The 18,323-nt window shown below is 36.1% G+C and overlaps 1 protein-coding gene across 1 annotated transcript in view; it reads right to left on the bottom strand.

The window, feature by feature from the left end:
* Positions 1 to 12,770, bottom strand: part of LOC106055728 (balbiani ring protein 3-like) — a 44,279-nt gene extending 31,509 nt beyond the window's left edge. The window contains exons 1-6 of the mRNA XM_056012400.1: positions 12,533 to 12,770; positions 5,568 to 5,679; positions 4,927 to 4,990; positions 4,014 to 4,120; positions 1,494 to 1,614; positions 613 to 682 (exon numbers count right to left, since the gene is read on the bottom strand). Coding sequence (XP_055868375.1) covers positions 613 to 682; positions 1,494 to 1,614; positions 4,014 to 4,120; positions 4,927 to 4,990; positions 5,568 to 5,679; positions 12,533 to 12,565 — 507 coding nt within the window. The 5' untranslated portion in view covers positions 12,566 to 12,770. The remainder of the gene's footprint in view (positions 1 to 612; positions 683 to 1,493; positions 1,615 to 4,013; positions 4,121 to 4,926; positions 4,991 to 5,567; positions 5,680 to 12,532) is intronic.
* Between the last annotated feature and the right edge of the window lie 5,553 nt (positions 12,771 to 18,323).

The raw sequence follows: 18,323 nt of genomic DNA, 5'->3' as shown, positions 1-18,323 counted from the left end.
CAGAGTGCTATAATATCTTGCTCAGGCCTGGGAAGCCTCCATCATGGGGAAGCGCGGCCAGCAGGGCGCCTCATGTGCGCCCAGACTCTTCAGTGCTAAATGTCACAAAAATTGTTCACTATAGCAGCTAAGTCGTATTGACATACATTTTACTAGTTCCATTCATGATTCCGTACATCTAACAAAAAAAAGGTCACGCATGCGCAGGGCGAAGCCTCTACGCACGCGCAGAAAGAACTCTATCCAAGCCAATATTTAACTAGATTAGTCCAGATCTAGGCACTAATTCAAAGATGATAGATCTACTTCATACTTTAACACATGAACATACAAAATAAAGTCTATTCAATTTATAATTTAATCAAATACACGTAGGCCTACAAGCAAATGTTTTTATTTGAAAAAATAGATTTAGGTCGATTAGCTTTTTTGATAGCTCCATTCATACTATTTTTACATTCACTCATTCGCTATACTTATAACATTATTATTTCGTTTAATTGTTTACAAAACACTCTCAGTTACTATATCGACAGCGATACTCAAATTAAGACCCGCGGGCGAGGGTAACATATGGCTACTTGTATATAAAAGTAAACATATTATACTCACATTGCGACATCCGGCTGCTGCTAAACTAATAATTTGTGTTCCACCAACCATTCCAACCATTGAATTACAGCTTTATTTAAAAACAAAAAAATATTTTTTCTAAAAATACCTTTTAAAAAATCTTATATTTAGCATAGTTGTGTCAATTAGTTTGGATCAGTCATGTAACTAAATATCTAATAGATAACGATAAAAAAGCATCTATTAAAAAAAGGGAGCAACGACCAGAATTCGAACTTAAGGCTTAAAACCTTCTCAGGCTTCTCAGGCCAACACAGTAACCTCTCTGCTAGTGGAAGATTGTATAGTTATCTATTGTTACTATAGTCTCGTCCTTTTTTTTCAGGTTTGTGTTTACTAAGACTCAGACATCGACCTTTAAAGAGTGTAATTCAGCTTACACCACCACTTCAGTCAATTACAATTTCTTTCCCTTGTTCAAGATACCAACGAAAATAATTTATTACCAATAGTTAATTAATTAACTTGTTAATTGTTTGCCTTTTTAATTGGTTCTTGTGGTGTCAGTTAAAAGAAATAATTGTGTAAAATTTCAGCTTGATCCAAGATTGAGTGTCGGAGAAATAACGTGTACACATTTTTTTATCAGACTGACAAAGTGAGTTGTTATAAGCTTTGTAAAAAAAAGAAAGAAATAGCTAATATCTAAAGGACCAAGATCAACGCTCAATTTTTTTTAATTGAAATACTAAGTTATTTTCTTCAAATAGAAAAGTATTTTCCCTTTAATGAAATAAGATGTTCAAAAATCGGTTTGCGAAAGATAAGAATTTTAGACCTACAACCATTGTCGGCCCTATGCTTAATACAATTAAAGCTTCTGGTCGTTAGGAGATTAGATTTCAAAAAAGTTTACATACCCATAGCCATTCTTGAATTTAATTTTATTTACGTCTGAAGATCTGGCAGCCCTGAATGTAAGGCAAGTCTTACTGGACCAGGCATACATGGCCGCTCTGATACGATCTATCTCAGTGGAATCTGAAAGATAATAAAGATATAAATAATATAGTGGCGCGCATCCAAAGTTAGTCTTGTGCTGGCCTAAATCATTGCATTTTACGATTGTTGGTGTTTCATTTTTTTAAATACATTATCAATCATGCATACGAATAGAGACTGATTAGAGAAAGTTGACCGTGGACCAAAAAAAAAAAAACAAAAAAAAAGATAAGTACCCCTTTCAGACTTTGCAATCTACGAAGTGAGCGTATGGCCCTGAAGGTAATCTCTTTCTTTGGCCCTCGGTTAACGAGGATGGTATGTAGCCAGCACAACAACTAGCCACTATTCTCAGTGGCGCCCTAAAAAGACCAAACTCCATTTGGTGAGAGAGATGTAAAGAAAAAGAGAGCGGCTCGTTCCTATACAGGCAAGTGCAAAGGTTTATCGGAAGTTCAAAAATAAAAAAAAAACGAAAGGATGTTCCGTAGGAAATAAACAACAGGCCTCTACAGCCTGGGAACAAATCAACTTGCAGAGCCAGTGTGAGATGTTCAATTATTTTATAGTTGGCAACAACTATCTCTCCATATGGCGGCCATGACATTGTTTAGTTTTCCCCAGCATTTAAAGGCGAAATGAACTTTTGCTTTGTGTAAATGTTTTTATTTTTCCTGTTCGTCTTGCTTATGGCGCCTAGACATATAACAACATGACCTACTTAAATGACCCACTGTCAGGTTTATTTTTATATATTACCTAATGTAATCCAGACATTCACCTGCACCCTTGTTCTCTCACGCGCACAGCCAATAGTATTTAACTAGGTCAATGTCAGTGCCTGTTTTTTTTTTTAGAGTGTAAACAGTTATGACCAGTAATCCTATATCTGAGATGAACCGCGCAGTGGTTTCCAGATCAGGCAATCTCCATGTAGTTTTTGCTCTTTGGAGGACCTCGGGGCCTGAGTCTTGTTAGGCCTCTCGATAGAGTATGTAGCATTAGGGCAGGAACAAAAGTCAGATTATTTGCAGACGATTGCATAATATATGGAACAATAAAAACAACACAAGATACAGAAATTTTAGAAAGAGAATTAGATGAATTACAGATATGGGAATCAGTTGGCTATTTCGCACGGCTACGGCCTAACTTCGACTCATCGGTGCTGCGGAAAGTAAGCGGAAACCGTATCTCATATTAAGATAAGATAAGATAAGATAATTTTTATTGATCCAATCAAATGGAAATTCAGTTTGGCTACAATTGACAACCTCAGCGTAACTAATGTACAATAACAATATAGATGCAAATACGAACAACATTCACACACGAAAACACATACACACTCATAACCAGCGCTTTATAAATTAGACTTCTATGTACTTCTCGATGACGACAGTTGATCTTGTAACACTCTGACCGAAAGTGGGAAAGTGAGTTTTTAAATCTTTCTGTTTTAGTCCTTAGGGAAAGGAGACGACCATTTCGTTCAGATCTTATGTAACAGTGGTTTAATGGGTGCAGGTTATCTTTGTTTTGGAAAGGCATATTTCATGAAAAAGCTCTTCAACCCCCCCCCCCCCCCCCCCCAAGACTTGCTGTTCTCAGTATCTACAGGTCTAAAAAACCGCAAGCTCTTGACCAGTATGATGACATGTATGCACTAAGCATAACAGCGAGTGTTTCTGTTCAGGACGATTGCCAAAAGAGGATTTAAACCTCTCAAGCCCTCACTCTAATGGAGTTTGATGATGGTGATGATAACCCGGAGGAAATTCCAGCTACCCGTCGCCTCAGCGTGGCCCTCCGGTGGAAACATCCAGAGGTGGATCTGGACAGGCTAAGAACGAGTAGCGAACCAGGCCTTCTAGCAGGTATCCCTGGGTGAGCTTTTGTTGTTTTTTTTTTATCTCACTCGGGGTGGGGATGGAACAAGTAACCTGCAACCCAGTCCAAAAAGTCCGCCACGCCGTTCCACAAAGGGGGTCGTCATCAGTACCAGGAGCCTGGAGTGGCGACCCTCGCACGGAATTGTGGCAGTTACAGAATAGGAATATGAGACAAGCTCCCCGCAGTTAGCACTGTTCTCGACCACTTATAGCGAGTGGTAGGAGAGCGGGGACGGTGCGCTGTGTACACGGCACGGCCCGGTCTGGCCCAGTCAACCGATATGGCCGTTTACCGTTGAGAGCCCTCAGACAGGACAGGGGTGAAGAGCCCCATGTCCAGGCCTGGTGGTTGGATAAAAGCCTTTCTAACCATCAACGGGATAATGGCGCCTCCGGTCGCCGATTCCCTACTGGACTTCATCGAAGGTGATGATAACAGAGAATTTAGCAGAGGGAAAAAAATGGACAGAGTTCTAATTAGTTTCATTTCACAACATCAGAATCAACGTAATTCTGGTTAGATTTATCTTGGCTTTAAAAACTTACTAAAATCTCCTGGTACAAACTCATATGGAATGGTTGCCTGTGTCCACCTGAATCTTTCGTGTCTCGTGGCTTTTCTTTTGGTCAATTTTCTTGCTTGTCCCAAAAATCTTAAGGAGAATAAGAATATAATTACATACAGGCTGCATCAACACATTTAGGCAGTAGTCGCACATGTAGGCTACATAAATAAAATAGTGTAAATGAAGTAAAGAAACTATTCAGACACAGTTTGTGTTTAAATGAAGTAAAGAAACTATTCAGACACAGTTTGTGTGTAAATGAAGTAAAGAAACTATTCAGACACAGTTTGTGTGTAAATGAAGTAAAGAAACTATTCAGACACAGTTTGTGTGTAAATGAAGTAAAGAAACTAGTCAGACACAGTTTGTGTGTAAATGAAGTAAAAAAAACAACTTCAGACACAGTTTGTGTGTAAATGAAGTAAAAAGAAAGTCAGACACAGTTTGTGTGTAAATGAAGTAAAAAAAAAAAGTCAGACACAGTTTGTGTGTAAATGAAGTAAAGAAACTAGTCAGACACAGTTTGTGTGTAAATGAAGTAAAAAAAAGTCAGACACAGTTTGTGTGTAAATGAAGTAAAGAAACTAGTCAGACACAGTTTGTGTGTAAATGAAGTAAGGAAACTAGTCAAACATAGTTGTGGTTGGTGCCCTATTCCACCCTATTCTAAGTAAGTAAGTAAGAATCCTAAGAGATGAATACTGAAAGATGAATCCTAACAGATGAATACTAAGCCCATGTGCTTCGCGGAACACCAGAAAACAATGGCCGAAGAACACGTGATCTTCATGGTCCAAACACTCTAAATGTTGACCAGAACTTTTAGATGTGCCACGAAAAACTTGGCTTAGATTTTCATTTTTCAAATGATCTAAGTGCATACCATAAACTACCTTTGGTAAAGGAACGCCTTCGCTTCGTTACTTCCTGTGCCTTTGATATCTTCTTCTTGGTTTTCTGGGGGGAGAGAGTTAAAACTATAAGAGACTATTTTACGTTCTGAATACGACTAAGTAATGTAAGAAAAAAAAATCAATCGCTACTTTAAGGTGAAATAATGTAAAAAAAAAACAACACAAAAATACTACGAGTTTTATATTTATATGGGGGCGACCATATGCAAAAGGATATTACTGATACTCAGTATAAGAAAAATAGTTATTACTATGCATGTGTCCCATAGATAATTAGCGGTAAATATCTTGATCTTCCTGAATATTTGTAAAAATATGTTTTGTCTCGCAGCTTGAGTTTATCTCAAGAGGATAAAGAAAAGTTGTCAAAATTTAACAAATCAAATTTTGTGTTTTTTTACTTTTTTTTCTTCCCAATGACGAAAGTGTGAGTTAATAATAGAACTTGAAAAAAGTTCTTAACAATCAAGATAATGAAAATGTGGACATGGAGCTTGCCAAAAGAACTGAAAGGTCATGAGTTTGTATCCAAGTGATGACTAGATTTAGACCATTACGATTTTTAGAATGTCATTTGATGAGCATCTTTAAAAATGCCGAGTGTGTGTGTCTGCAATTACCATTGGGCTGTCGAGACGATTCTAAGTTAAATATCTGTCTAACGTTCAAAGTGTCAGCGTTATTCCTGTCTTCCAGACTTTCTGTTCTGTGCTGGCCATGAATAGAAAATAGCTGGGAAAGAGAAAAAACAGAAGAAAGATAACCTGTCTACAAACAATTATCACAGTGTTGAGTGATACTATCAGGTTATAATACAATAACATTTAGGGCCTAGTAGGTTTGGGATTTAATGGCATATCAAAGACTAATTCTATGATATAAAAGAATCTTAATTATTTAGCATTACAATTCTACCATACGTAATCATGGAGTCTTAGTACGAGAAAAAATAAATGTTTGTTTAAGGCATATAATTACATCCTCAAATGTGGTCAAAGATAAACGCAGTTTCACATCCTATAAACTTTAAGGATGGCTACGAAGTCCGATCTTTGCTATGAAATTCCTACCTCACTCAAGGTATCCGTAAGTTTGATCTATTGCATTCAGTATTGCCTGTTTGTTTTTTACAAAACTAATATCACTCTCTCTGTTTGTTTGTCTGTCTATCTGTCTGTCTGATAAACAATTGCATCCTTTTTTTCCCTCCCACACCCATTCTTGGATCTAGTTGAAACTGTGAACAATTATTCATTGGCATAGAAAAAAAATGAATGAATAAAAACAAATTAACATATAAGTCAATTAATTTGATATCAACAAGGGAAATTAATCCTTTGGTATTCACATTTACGGCTAAATTTTTAGGGTTTAGCCCCAGCAGATAATAGAGCACACGTTATTTCTCCCACACCCATTCTCGGATCAAGATGAAACTTTAAGCAATTAATTATTGTCACTAAAAACATATTAATCAATTAAAAAATACATAATAAGTCAATAAATTATTGGTAAAATTATTTTATTTGATATCGAATAATGGAAATAACTTTTATATTCATATAGTTTTATGTGCGGACTTTTTTCCCTTAGATAAGTTTTTAAAATTTTTTTTATACTTTATTTGTTCTTGTTTATTGATCTACTCTAGCGATGCCCGCGAGCTATATCAGGCCTTTAGGTTGAAAAATGTTTTTTTACCTACATTAGGTCCTCAATTCTTCACTAATGATTTGGTACCATGACCTTTAACATTTGTGCGTTTATGAAATGGGACTCAGAAGGTAGAATCTACATGGAAAAGTGAACGCAACTTTACCTTTTTTTTTTGTGGATAATAAGCCAACATATTTGATTTGTAAAGAAAGTGTGGCTGGTTTAAGAAAGAACAATATATTAACGGCATTACAAAACAAATATGGTAGCATTATACCTTTTCGCTCATGTGGCCCACGACACGAGTGTTGGAAATTAAATAAGCCCACAGGTCGAATTAGATTGGGCATCACTGGTCTAGTTTAGTTCTTTGGGCATCACTGGTCTAGTTTAGTTCTTTGATGGCTATCGCTTTTGCCTCGTACAGAAAATTAAATCGATACACTCATGACTCCATAGGCCACTCTCAGCGGACCGATTAAGACATCTAGTTGGCAGATGAGGTCAAGCTGACAAATTGACATATTTCTGTGGTCACCAACTAGCCAGGAGAACTTATTGCCAGCACAACGACTAAAAAATAACCAACAAATAACCAACATTATCTATTAGTTTCACAACAAAAAATTAGCAACTCAATACTCCGTAAATAAATCCAACCTTCGCTGGGTTTTGAACTCAAGACTCTCATTTTGGCAGCAAATTAATTGACTTCCGCCATCACGCTCCACGATGATCAACACTATCTAATTATTTTAGCTAATTTAATAATAATTTTAGCTGAAGAATGCAGACTGTGCAGATTTTGTTCTTTTTATTCTTTTTAAAATAAATGAGAAAATTTCACACGATAAAACGTTCATACCTGGTGATGAGCAGTCTGTTATACAATAAACCGTGAGTCTGTTATACAATAAACCGTGAGTCTGTTATACAATAAACCGTGAGTCTGTTATACAATATACCGTGAGTCTGTTATACAATAAACCGTAAGTCTGTTATACAATATACCGTGAGTCTGTTATACAATAAACCGTGAGTCTGTTATACAATATACCGTGAGTCTGTTATACAATAAACCGTGAGTCTGTTATACAATATACCGTGAGTCTGTTATACAATAAACCGTAAGTCTGTTATACAATATACCGTGAGTCTGTTATACAATGTACCGTGAGTATGTTATACAATATACAGTGAGTCTGTTATACAATATACCGTGAGTCTGTTATACAATATACCGTGAGTCTGTTGTACAATATACTGTGAGTCTGTTATACAATATACCGTGAGTCTGTTATACAATATACCGTGAGTCTGTTATACAATATACCGTGAGTCTGTTGTACAATATACCGTGTGTCTGTTATACAATATACCGTGAGTCTGTTGTACAATATACCGTGTGTCTGTTGTACAATATACCGTGAGTCCGTTATACTCTATACGCTGCGTTGTAAAAAATACTGTTTCGAGTGTGTGTGAGTGATTAAGTGTGTGTATGTGTGAGTGTACTTTCTACATTAAAAGTGTAAAGTTGGTTTTAGAGGCACTAAATGTTATGGGAAAACCTGATGATGAGGAGGAGGAGATGGAGTCAGTAATATAAAAAAAAAAAGAGAGGAGGGCAAGTTGTGAGAGCTTTCCCTCGTATTTATCATTCGATATTTGTTGTGTCAGCTTATTAATTTCTGGAGAAAAGTGTTACTCTACATCAGCGGTTCCCAATCTTTTTCTGCCTGCATGTCATGTGTATTTTACTGCACGAATTTTAAACCGAGCCTCTGCGACTTTATAAGCACTGTGTAGATACTGGCGCGTAGAAGTTCATAGCTATCGGGAATACCTTAAATGACGTAACGGCAGTTTAAAAACAGTAAGCGGAATGAGCTTGCAGACAGAAATAACGATGTGTGTTGTGCGCTCTGGAGTTTGGTGGTCCCGGGTTCGAACCCTTCCTGTTTCCATCCCTTGTCGTCCTACGGTAGGTTTGGGCTTGAAGTGGAAGAAATATCCGACACATGTAAAACATTTTACACCATTTTTACAATCAAACTAATAACGACAAGTAAAGATTTAGAGTAGTGAAGACATGTGTAATTAGTGCCTCATGGACGTAGGAAGTAATACATCGACAGTGTTCCCTATTTCATAGTATTAAATCATCAAGTTAGATCTCTCTCTCCTAGTCTTCAGAGCTCCCATTCTGTTCTTGCCTTACTTTCTGCGCGTGACTTGTATTAAATACTTATTGATCAAGAACTCGGGTTGAAGTAATTTAATCAAGCTATCAAGACATCTCATCGACAACGTCACCAGAACCAGAAAAGAACAAAATGTGGGAATGCTAGTGTTGGCCTCCTTTAGTCATTGAACGATTGTGTTTCATCTTTTAGAACACTTTTTCACGTGAGTTTGGACTTGGAGCCCTGTTCTTAAGAAGCTTTCTCGTCTGTTTGAATACATTTCAAGGAACCAGAGAACAACACGTTTTGGGCCGGATATGGTCCTCAGACCTTGGAAACCTACCATTAAAAACCACATTTAACCATTTCCCCAATTTAAATACGCTACATTAAGTCAGTATTGAACCCCAAATGAAAACAGCAATCAAATGGTACTTATGTTATTTCGTGCAGATTTCGCGAAGGGTCGACAACTCACAGCCACTTAACAATTATCGTTACTTTGCCTACACTCAGGCGGAAGTTGAACAAAGACAGTCAAGAAGGTAGAGTTAAATTGCCAGTTGGCATGCACTAATAAAAACAACTTTTTTTTTTCGTTTTTTCTGCACCTTCTTTGCACTAAATTAACTTATCAGATTTGCTCCTTTAAAAAAAAACAAGTAATGCTAAGACGCAGTTCTCTGAAGCGTGAAACTTGAGAAAATAATTTTTAAAAAATATCACGTGACTGAAGGTGTTCGTGACTCAAATCTGGTTAAGCATTTGTTTTTAAAATAGAAAAAGGGAGAGAAATGAAAAAAAAAAAGTAAGATTGAATCATGATTGAATTTCTTGTTTCTTTGTGTGTTGATTTAATTTTTGTTTAAACTAATACTTTTTAAACTTAAATAACGAATCAATAATAGGATATTTCTATTAGAATACATTAAAATAGTTAAACGGAAGAATTACGATACTATTTGACTATTTCAAATTAAATTCATCAGTTTAGTTTTATAGCATGGTACCTATAAGACATCATCTGCCCTAAAGACCACAAAGTCTTTGATACACATTGCGTACTGGTTGTCATAATCCAAAACATATAGAACTATCAATAAATGGAGTATTTAGAAAAACAACTTAAATTATTTTTAAATTTTGAACGAAAAGTCATGTACATCTTGTGTTTCGCTCTTAGCACAAAGTAATTTTTGTTATTTCATTGGCAAAAGTGATCTGTTAAAATGGTGCCCATGAAATTGTTTATTTTTTATTTATATAAAACTCTCTCCCAATCTTCCTCTTTTCATTTTCTCACGTTTTTCTTCAGCTTCCATTACATCATCACCGCATGTCTTTCTATCGCTTTTTTTTGTGTTCACTCTTACTGAATTTGATTGCCTGCAGAACGTCAACGGGATCTTACATATCAAACAGTAAACAAAGAGCAGATTACTGTGCTTGACTTTTGGTATTTTTAAAAAAATATGTCAGTTAAATAAACAAACAACACATACGTCCAGTAAACAATAATTACTAAATAATATTATTTATAGGGGGCGCGGTGGCAGAGCGGTAAAGCGTTTGGCTTCCAAACGGAGGTCCGGGGCTCGAATCCTGGTATAGACTGGGATTTTAAATTTCGGGATCTTCGAGCGCATCTGAGACACCCAGCTCTAATGGGTACCTGACATTAGTTGGGGAAAATTAAAAGCGTTTGGTCGTTGTGCTGGCCACATGATGCCCTCGTTAACCGTAGGCCACAGAAACAGATGATCTTTACATCATCTGCCCTATAGACCACAAGGTCTGAAAGGGAAACTTTACTTTTACTTTACTATCATTTTGACATTATAAGGCTTATCTTTGAGTCCGAAGATTAATGATTAATATTTCACGTGGCTGCGGCGACCTACATATTTTATCATACCCAGTGCAGACATAACCGTTGTCCGTATACGTCTGTCCTCGTCAGTGTGTTTTAGGTCATGGATGTGCATCCCGTGGTCTTTGTAAGAAATCTCCAGCTGTCACGTTTGGAAGCCGCCTTCTGCCAGGTGCACTCTTTCATGACTCTTAAAACAAATTGGCGCCTACTGGTCTTTAAAGTGTTACCTCTGTTACGCAGACCACCTTTCAGCTCACCGAAAAAAAGATTATCTTTGGCATACGGATGTCCCCCATACTGGATACATAGCAAATAATTATTAGGTTCTTCATTTTAAAGTTGTACCATGTAATGTCATGTTCAGTTTAAAGGTGTACCATGTAAAAGCATGTTCGTTTTAAAGTTGCATCATGTAATAATAGCATGTTCATTTTGAAGTTGTACCATGTAATATCATGCTCAGTTTAAAGGTGTACCATGTAATATCATGCTCATTTTGAAGTTGTACCATGTAATATCATGTTCAGTTTAAAGGTGTATCGCGTCATACAGCGATTCTCAAAGTGTGGGGAGAGAAAATGTTCTGACAAGGGGGCACGAAGGTTGTATACATGTTTTTTGGACTACAAATTGTATTTTTTTACAAATATTTTAGATGCAAATTTATAATTGAGCAAAAAGAACATCATTACTAAATGTTTAAACATTAAATGATTCATGTTATGTTACGTTATCTCATTCTTATCAGTAAGTAAGTCTCATTCACAAAGAGGAATCTGAAATAATATCGATTGAAAACGTTCATTTTGAAGAAGACTTTCAATAGGTCTTTCTCAATAGGATTCTAGAGTCTACCTTTGGGTCTTAATTCATAAAGGTCAGATTTCTCTCTTCTGACGGACAAGCCCATAACAAACGTACATGGTCTGGTGGGCGAACGTAAATATTTGATTATAGAGGGCGTCACTAGTAAAAGTTTAAGCAGCACGTTTTACAAGTGTAACCATGGAAACCTGGAAGCGAATATCAAAGCGTCAAATAAACTAAGCTAGAAGTGTGTTGTCAATGTTTTATTTGCTTTGCTTAAGTCCTGCTGTGATAATATTTCGAAATGTGTCTCTGTGTTTAAACTACAAACAAACCAAGGACGTGTGATAATAGAGCTATAGTTCTATAATTATACAGGCAATGGACGTGTGATACTAGAGCTATAGTTTTATAATTATACAGGCAATGGACCATACTTAGGTGCTTGTCATTAGAGACTACGTTTCTTGAAACTCATTTCTGTCAGGAAGTGTTCCAATCCAAGCAGACGAAAATTCCTTACAACTTTTTTTTTCGGGTCCCTTATACTAAATATTCCTAAGCGAGGCCGAAAGCCGAGCTGCTCCGGGGAGACTCTCTCATTTTCTTTCTCTATGCCACATCTGCTGAGCAGGTGTCCGCCATTGGGAAAAACATCTCATTTCGGAACGGTGTGTAGAGTAACAGTCTTTTTGGGCTCTCTTCCAACCCCGTCAGTGCAATGAATTCAGTTCTTGTTTTACATTCCAAATGGGGCTCTATTTCGTTTCCTCAATGGCCTATTTATTTCCTCAAACAAAGGATTTTCACCTGGACGCCACGTTGAGGCTAAATATAACTTTACCCGATGTTATAGCGCTCATGACTTTGTACAGGTCATAATAATCACATTACATTTCATACTTTTGCAGAATTTATAAATTAATATAAATAAAATTAACACAGGCTACATAATATAATCATTATTTTGATTGAATAAACAAATGATTTTTATATATTAATCTCAGAACACTGCTATAGGTTATAAAAGAGCAAAATACAATTAGCTTCACTGTTCACTCACCATCAGAATAGAAAAGATAGAATTGCTCCTCATTTGTTTACGTTCGATGGATCTAAAATCTAGTCCACTGATGAAAAAGAAAGTGATCAACGGAAACAGGGCTTGTAAAAATGTTTTAGGGAGAAAAAAAAATGTGTGTACGTTTATTTGAACGATTGCGCGTGAGAGTAGAACCAAGATGTGGAAGAGTGTATAGAACACGGAGTCGCACCGAGTAGACTAGAACTCTCCTGCAGTCTAAACGGGTAAATTAGCTCTCTCTCTCTCTCTCCCTCTCTCTCTCTGAAGTTGGTACGCGTTTTATTGAAAGGTTAATACAATACTGTAATAACACCTTTGTCTCGTTTCTCGTGTCTTTTATTCCAATGCGAGGTATTAAAAACTGGTCCAGTGTGACTTAAACAGATTTATGTCAGTTGATAAGCATTTCTATTTAAGACTAGCATTTCTATTTAATCCTAAATATGACTGTGTTGTTTTTTTTTTAGTATTCCAGCAATAGTTAATAATTACATATGATCAAATCAAATTTGATATGGAAAAGGCAAGCGGAAAAACAAAAAGGTTAACTGACAAGTTGATCACCTTATGCATCTAAAAATGTAAAATTTAAAAAAAAATCTAAAAAAAACAAACTAAGTCGCTTACATTAAGTGAAATAACATCAATTATTTTAAATTAATGATGTTCTTATATTTTTAAAACTTCCACTTATCTTATTGCTAAGTCTTCATGGGAACAGAAACAAATAAATGGTTAGAATCTAAGAAAAAAAAAACCTGCGTGAGTGGACATAATCAGAGCAATGGTTTTAACAGTTTTCATATAAACTTGACGGTTTATGTATAACTTTGGGGAAAATACTAGCTGATTGGCCTGACAAGGAAAACTCTGGTTTGGCAGTTATAATTTTTTTTATTAAAGTACAATCTTCATAAATTTAATTTGGTCTAGAGAGGTCTAGACAATCTAGACCAGTGTTTCTCAAACTTTTTTGTCTGGCGGCACAGTAAAAAAAACTACAAAAATTTCGCGGCACACCACAAAGAGCAACAGTTTTTTTTATAATAAAAAGAAAAAAAGATCTGACCTGTTTTTAAGTATTATATTTAATGTGCAGGGTGTGCCTGTTGTTGAGAGCAAATGCAATCTAATCGAGGCTCCAGAGTCGACAAACAAACTCGCATTTCATCGTCTATTGTAAGAAGTCTCTCTCTTTTCTTAAACTTGATTTCAGTCAGTGCTGAAAATCAAAACTCACAAAACCATGAAGATGCAAATGGAAGAATTATTTTGATTGCTTTTAAACTGATTGCAGGATATAACTTGTTGATTGAAATCCAAAACACATCCAGGCTTTTCTCGGCAAAACTTGACTTTAGAACTGCATCGTTTTTAAATTTGTAGCTTCATTGTTTCCAAATAAATAGCTGACCCATCCATACTCATTACTTCCAACTGTTGGGAAGTAATGCTGCAGGTGTGTCAAAGTGTGCAAAATTTCGGGGGTGATTTCTTTCTTTGAAGCACATTCATTGAAAGTAGCAAAGCAGTCGAAGACTCCTTTCGAGATCTTACTTTGACACAAAGACAATTTTCCACCAAATGACTTCAGTTTTGAGGATGCAGTGATGATGATTTCCGATGGTCCTTAAAGACTTAAATTCAATGAATTTAATTTGTCAAATAAATCAGAGAGAAATGTCACCTTAACCTACCAGATCTCGTCATGAATAGAAAATCCAAAGTATTTATTTTTCAGCCTCCAAGAATGAAATCAGCTCAGCCTTGAGTTGGACGACACGCTTTAACACTTTTGATGTGATACAGGAGACATTTGTAGTCTGAATCCATTGCTTCACAGAGCTGAGAGAAAGCAAGCGGTCGAAATTTGATGAAGTTTACAACTTCAATCTCATGATCCAGAACAGACATCAAATCTTTCGGCAAAGACTTGAAGGCAAGAGCTTCTCTGCTGATCATGCAGTGAACAACTAATACATTTGGATTTTCTTGAAGCACAAGAGTGACGAATCCCTTTCTATTTCCCTGCATGGAAGGACATCCATCGGTGCAAACGCTGATACAGTGTTTCCACTGTAGTTTGAATAGCAAAATGTTTTCGTTCACCACTTTGAAAATATCTTCGCCTTTGGTCGTAGTTGGTAAGTCTTTGCAAAATAAGAATTCGTTGACACATTTTTCATCCTTTATGAACCGAATAAAAGCTAGCAGCTAGCCTTTGCCGTTAACGTCAGTGGATTCATCAACTTGACGAGACCACAGCAGAGACACTTCATCAACAGTCATGTTGAAGTGTTCGCAGATTTGATCTTGTAAATCTGACGATAAGTCTTCAATTCTGCGCGAGATAGTATCATTTGACAAAGGAACTTTTTTAACTTTTTCGGCGGCATCGGGTCCAAAGATAGTTTCAACAACTATTGCTAAAGCTGGTCCAATGACTGATTCAGATTCTGTGTGTGCTTTCTTGCGTTTTGCTAATAACTGAGCAACCTTATAACTTGCAATTAATCCCTTTTCTGGCAGCTTTAGGTATTTCGTAAGTTTCTTAGCTTGTTTATTTTGTTGAGCCCAGATGTTTTCCAAGTATTCCTTCGGTCGCGCTTTTACAGCTGGATGTTTTGTTTCCAAGTGTCTCTTCAATTTGCTTGGAACAAGCGCCTCATTCGATAGAGTTGCATTGCAGATCAGACAGAATAGCAATGGAGAAATTTTGTCCATAGATAACAATGAATAACGCTTATTGATAACTTGTTATTATTAGCATACACATAAACAATTTACATGAAACACATCGCTTATTATTATCGTTACCAATTCAAGAACTGCTGTACGTCTGCAAAGGCGGCCTACATTTGAGTCAATATATGTAAAGTGGACTCTTCCATAACCTGAAGAGACCACTTTCCATCACTATGGAGCGCTCCACTACTAGTACTGGTCGTTGCAAGTGGGGATGTCATCGCAACGTAAAATAAAAATTTAATAGTAGGCAGACCTGTGTAACGCTGCATGTGTGGCGTTCTGAAAACTCTCGCGGCACACCTGCAAATCTTCGGCGGCACACTAGTGTGCCGCGGCACACAGTTTGAGAAACACTGATCTAGACTGTATTCATTAAAGAGTTCATTGAATAAAATAGTTTTCGCACCGTCTTCTAAGTCTGGATCTACAGACCTATCAGTGGCCTATCACCAAACTAGAACACTTCTGTACCATATATCTAGACCCAGTAGTCTAGTTTAGACTACTGTCCTTTAATTTTGCCATGTCTGAATCTGCATCACCAAACTATAATTTTATATATTTTGGGTAGATTTGTAAACTGTACCTGCGCTTAACCAGGATTCTTTTTTTTTAAGGGGGGGGGGGGGAAATTAGAGCGGGGTAAACATGTTCCTTTTTTTTTTTAAAAATCTACCACTCATTAGTTATTCAGAGCAAAGTAAACGCTCGTACAAAAAGGCGTTAGGTTGGATTTATTGAAGATGGTTTGTCTTTTAAAAACAAATTTTAAACCATTTTCTTGTTTATAGATCTAGACTAACAACACTAAATTCGTGAATTTGGAGATATTTTAATTAATGGACCTCATTCACCAATCGTAAACAAACAACATTTAGTCACGTGATTCTCTATCTCTTCTATACAAATTACGATCTAATTTTTAATACCCAATGGCTATCACGTGACAGTTTTTTTCCCGTTGTTTTATCAATATTATCACGTGACTAAATGTTGTTTGTTTGCGATTGGTGAATGAGGTCCATTGTTTTTTTAAGATCAACTTTCATGCTTATAGCATGCTCTGTGATCTATGGTTCCAATCACTTCTCAGGACCAGTTCGGAGGGTATTTGGGAGAAAGTAAACTGTGTTGTTTTGAGAGCACTTCATTTGATGATCACTTCATTTGATGATCACTTCATGGCTGCTTCTCATTTCAAGAAGAATAACAAGTAAAATATAAAACCAATACTTTGAAAAACACACAACAGACAAAAGATAACTTCTTAAAAACAAAGCTTATCGTGGGGAAAGAACCGCTAATTGCTGCTAGTTATCTAAAAATTACAGGTTAGCTCCCTTTCTGCTATGTAAAAGAAAATTAAGTAATTAGTACTAAATGATTGGTAAATTTTTAGATAGATTCGTGTATTGTCATTGACTGTCAATAATTATGCAAAATTTTAACTTGATCCGAGAATGGGAAGTAGGAGAAGAAACGTGTCATTACTTAATAAGGGGATTCAATCCATATATACATCCACATCTGTTATTAGATGTGTGACTATTGTTCGATTTGGGCATCTGTGAAGAAACAAGTTCCTTTAATTGTAAAAGTGCTTTTAATTGTAAAGCATTTAATAGTCACATATGTACAAGACTAACATTTATATACAAGCAACTCCACTCGATGTTCTTTCCTCGCCCATGTTTACAACACACCCGTCACTTCCAGTCCCCTAACTCCCAGGTACCCAACACTTGACCGTGTGTCACGGTTGACCACACATAGTAACCGTGTCACAACAGTCCTCCCAGGGCAGAGAAAAATTTTGATCGTATCAGAATTTGATGAACCCAGTTGTCCCAATAGTTTGCGTGTACATTAATAATGTTTTACATCGACAAGAAAAAAAAATGACATGGCGTCACAATGGCGTTACTAAGCTCGAAGCTCATGTAATTCCATTGGTAACAACCAAATGGAGTAGTGAATGCTGTCAGTCGCTTAGAATCTTACTCGGGACGATATTTGTATTTTAATACTACGCCACTTACAACGCCACTTACAACGCACCATAAATCAGGGAACTATTATGTATACAGAAAATTAAATCATGGAACTATAATAAGTCCCATGATTAAATATACTAATATCGTATCTTATTATATCTACATTTAAAACAAGAAAAAACATTAAAAATACTTTTTTTTAGACAAGAAATAAACTTATAGAGCGATTTTTTTAAATAACTAATGAGTATTAGATTAAAGACAAAAAAATATTGTTATCCCCCCTTCTTCTTTGCGAGAAAGAATCCCGGTTAAGCCAATGTATAGACTATAGATCTACTACACTTATAATATTCCAATGACATAAATGTAGATGTAGATTTAAAAGACGAGGCACAATGTTTATTACGTCATCAAAGCTTGATGTTCATTAGCTAATGCTGCGTAAAATTACTTTAATTTATTAAACTCTTGAATCAACAAAGCCTTAGGCCTACATTGGGAAATTCCGGTAAGCGATATATAAATATAGTCCTTTCAAGAACGACATAGTCCTTTCGAAACCGGTGTTGGATCTAGATCTAGACTAGTTCTCTAGCCAAATCTAAATGTATTTATTTTTTTACTTTGAAAGATTATAACGGTCAAAGTAGAGTTTTCTCTGTGTGGCCAACGAGCTAGTAATTCTTTTCTCAGAGATATACATCAACTGTTAAATTTCTAGGAAAATCGTTAGAGCGATATTTTGTCCAGGTTGCACCCTCCACCCAGGTTTCATGAAGTTTTGACTTGAGAGAGAGAGACTCTGCAATGTATAACAACTGGCTATTCACTTTTGACCTAAGTAACACCATTAGTCAAATCCTTAAGCTTTAGATACACTCTAAGGAGGAAACAAACAAGTAAATTAACAAACACTGAATCATAATTTGCAAATACAAAAAACATTATTTAAAACAAAGGGAGACAGAAATTTAAAAAAAAATTCTTATTCCATATGCTAGGAAAAATTACTATAAGTTCTATTA

The sequence above is a fragment of the Biomphalaria glabrata genome, chromosome 15 (assembly GCF_947242115.1).
Source record: "Biomphalaria glabrata chromosome 15, xgBioGlab47.1, whole genome shotgun sequence".
Classification (NCBI taxonomy): domain Eukaryota; kingdom Metazoa; phylum Mollusca; class Gastropoda; family Planorbidae; genus Biomphalaria; species Biomphalaria glabrata.
The sequence above is the reverse complement of the archived record's forward strand: the minus strand, read 5'-3'. Positions and strand labels throughout refer to the sequence as shown.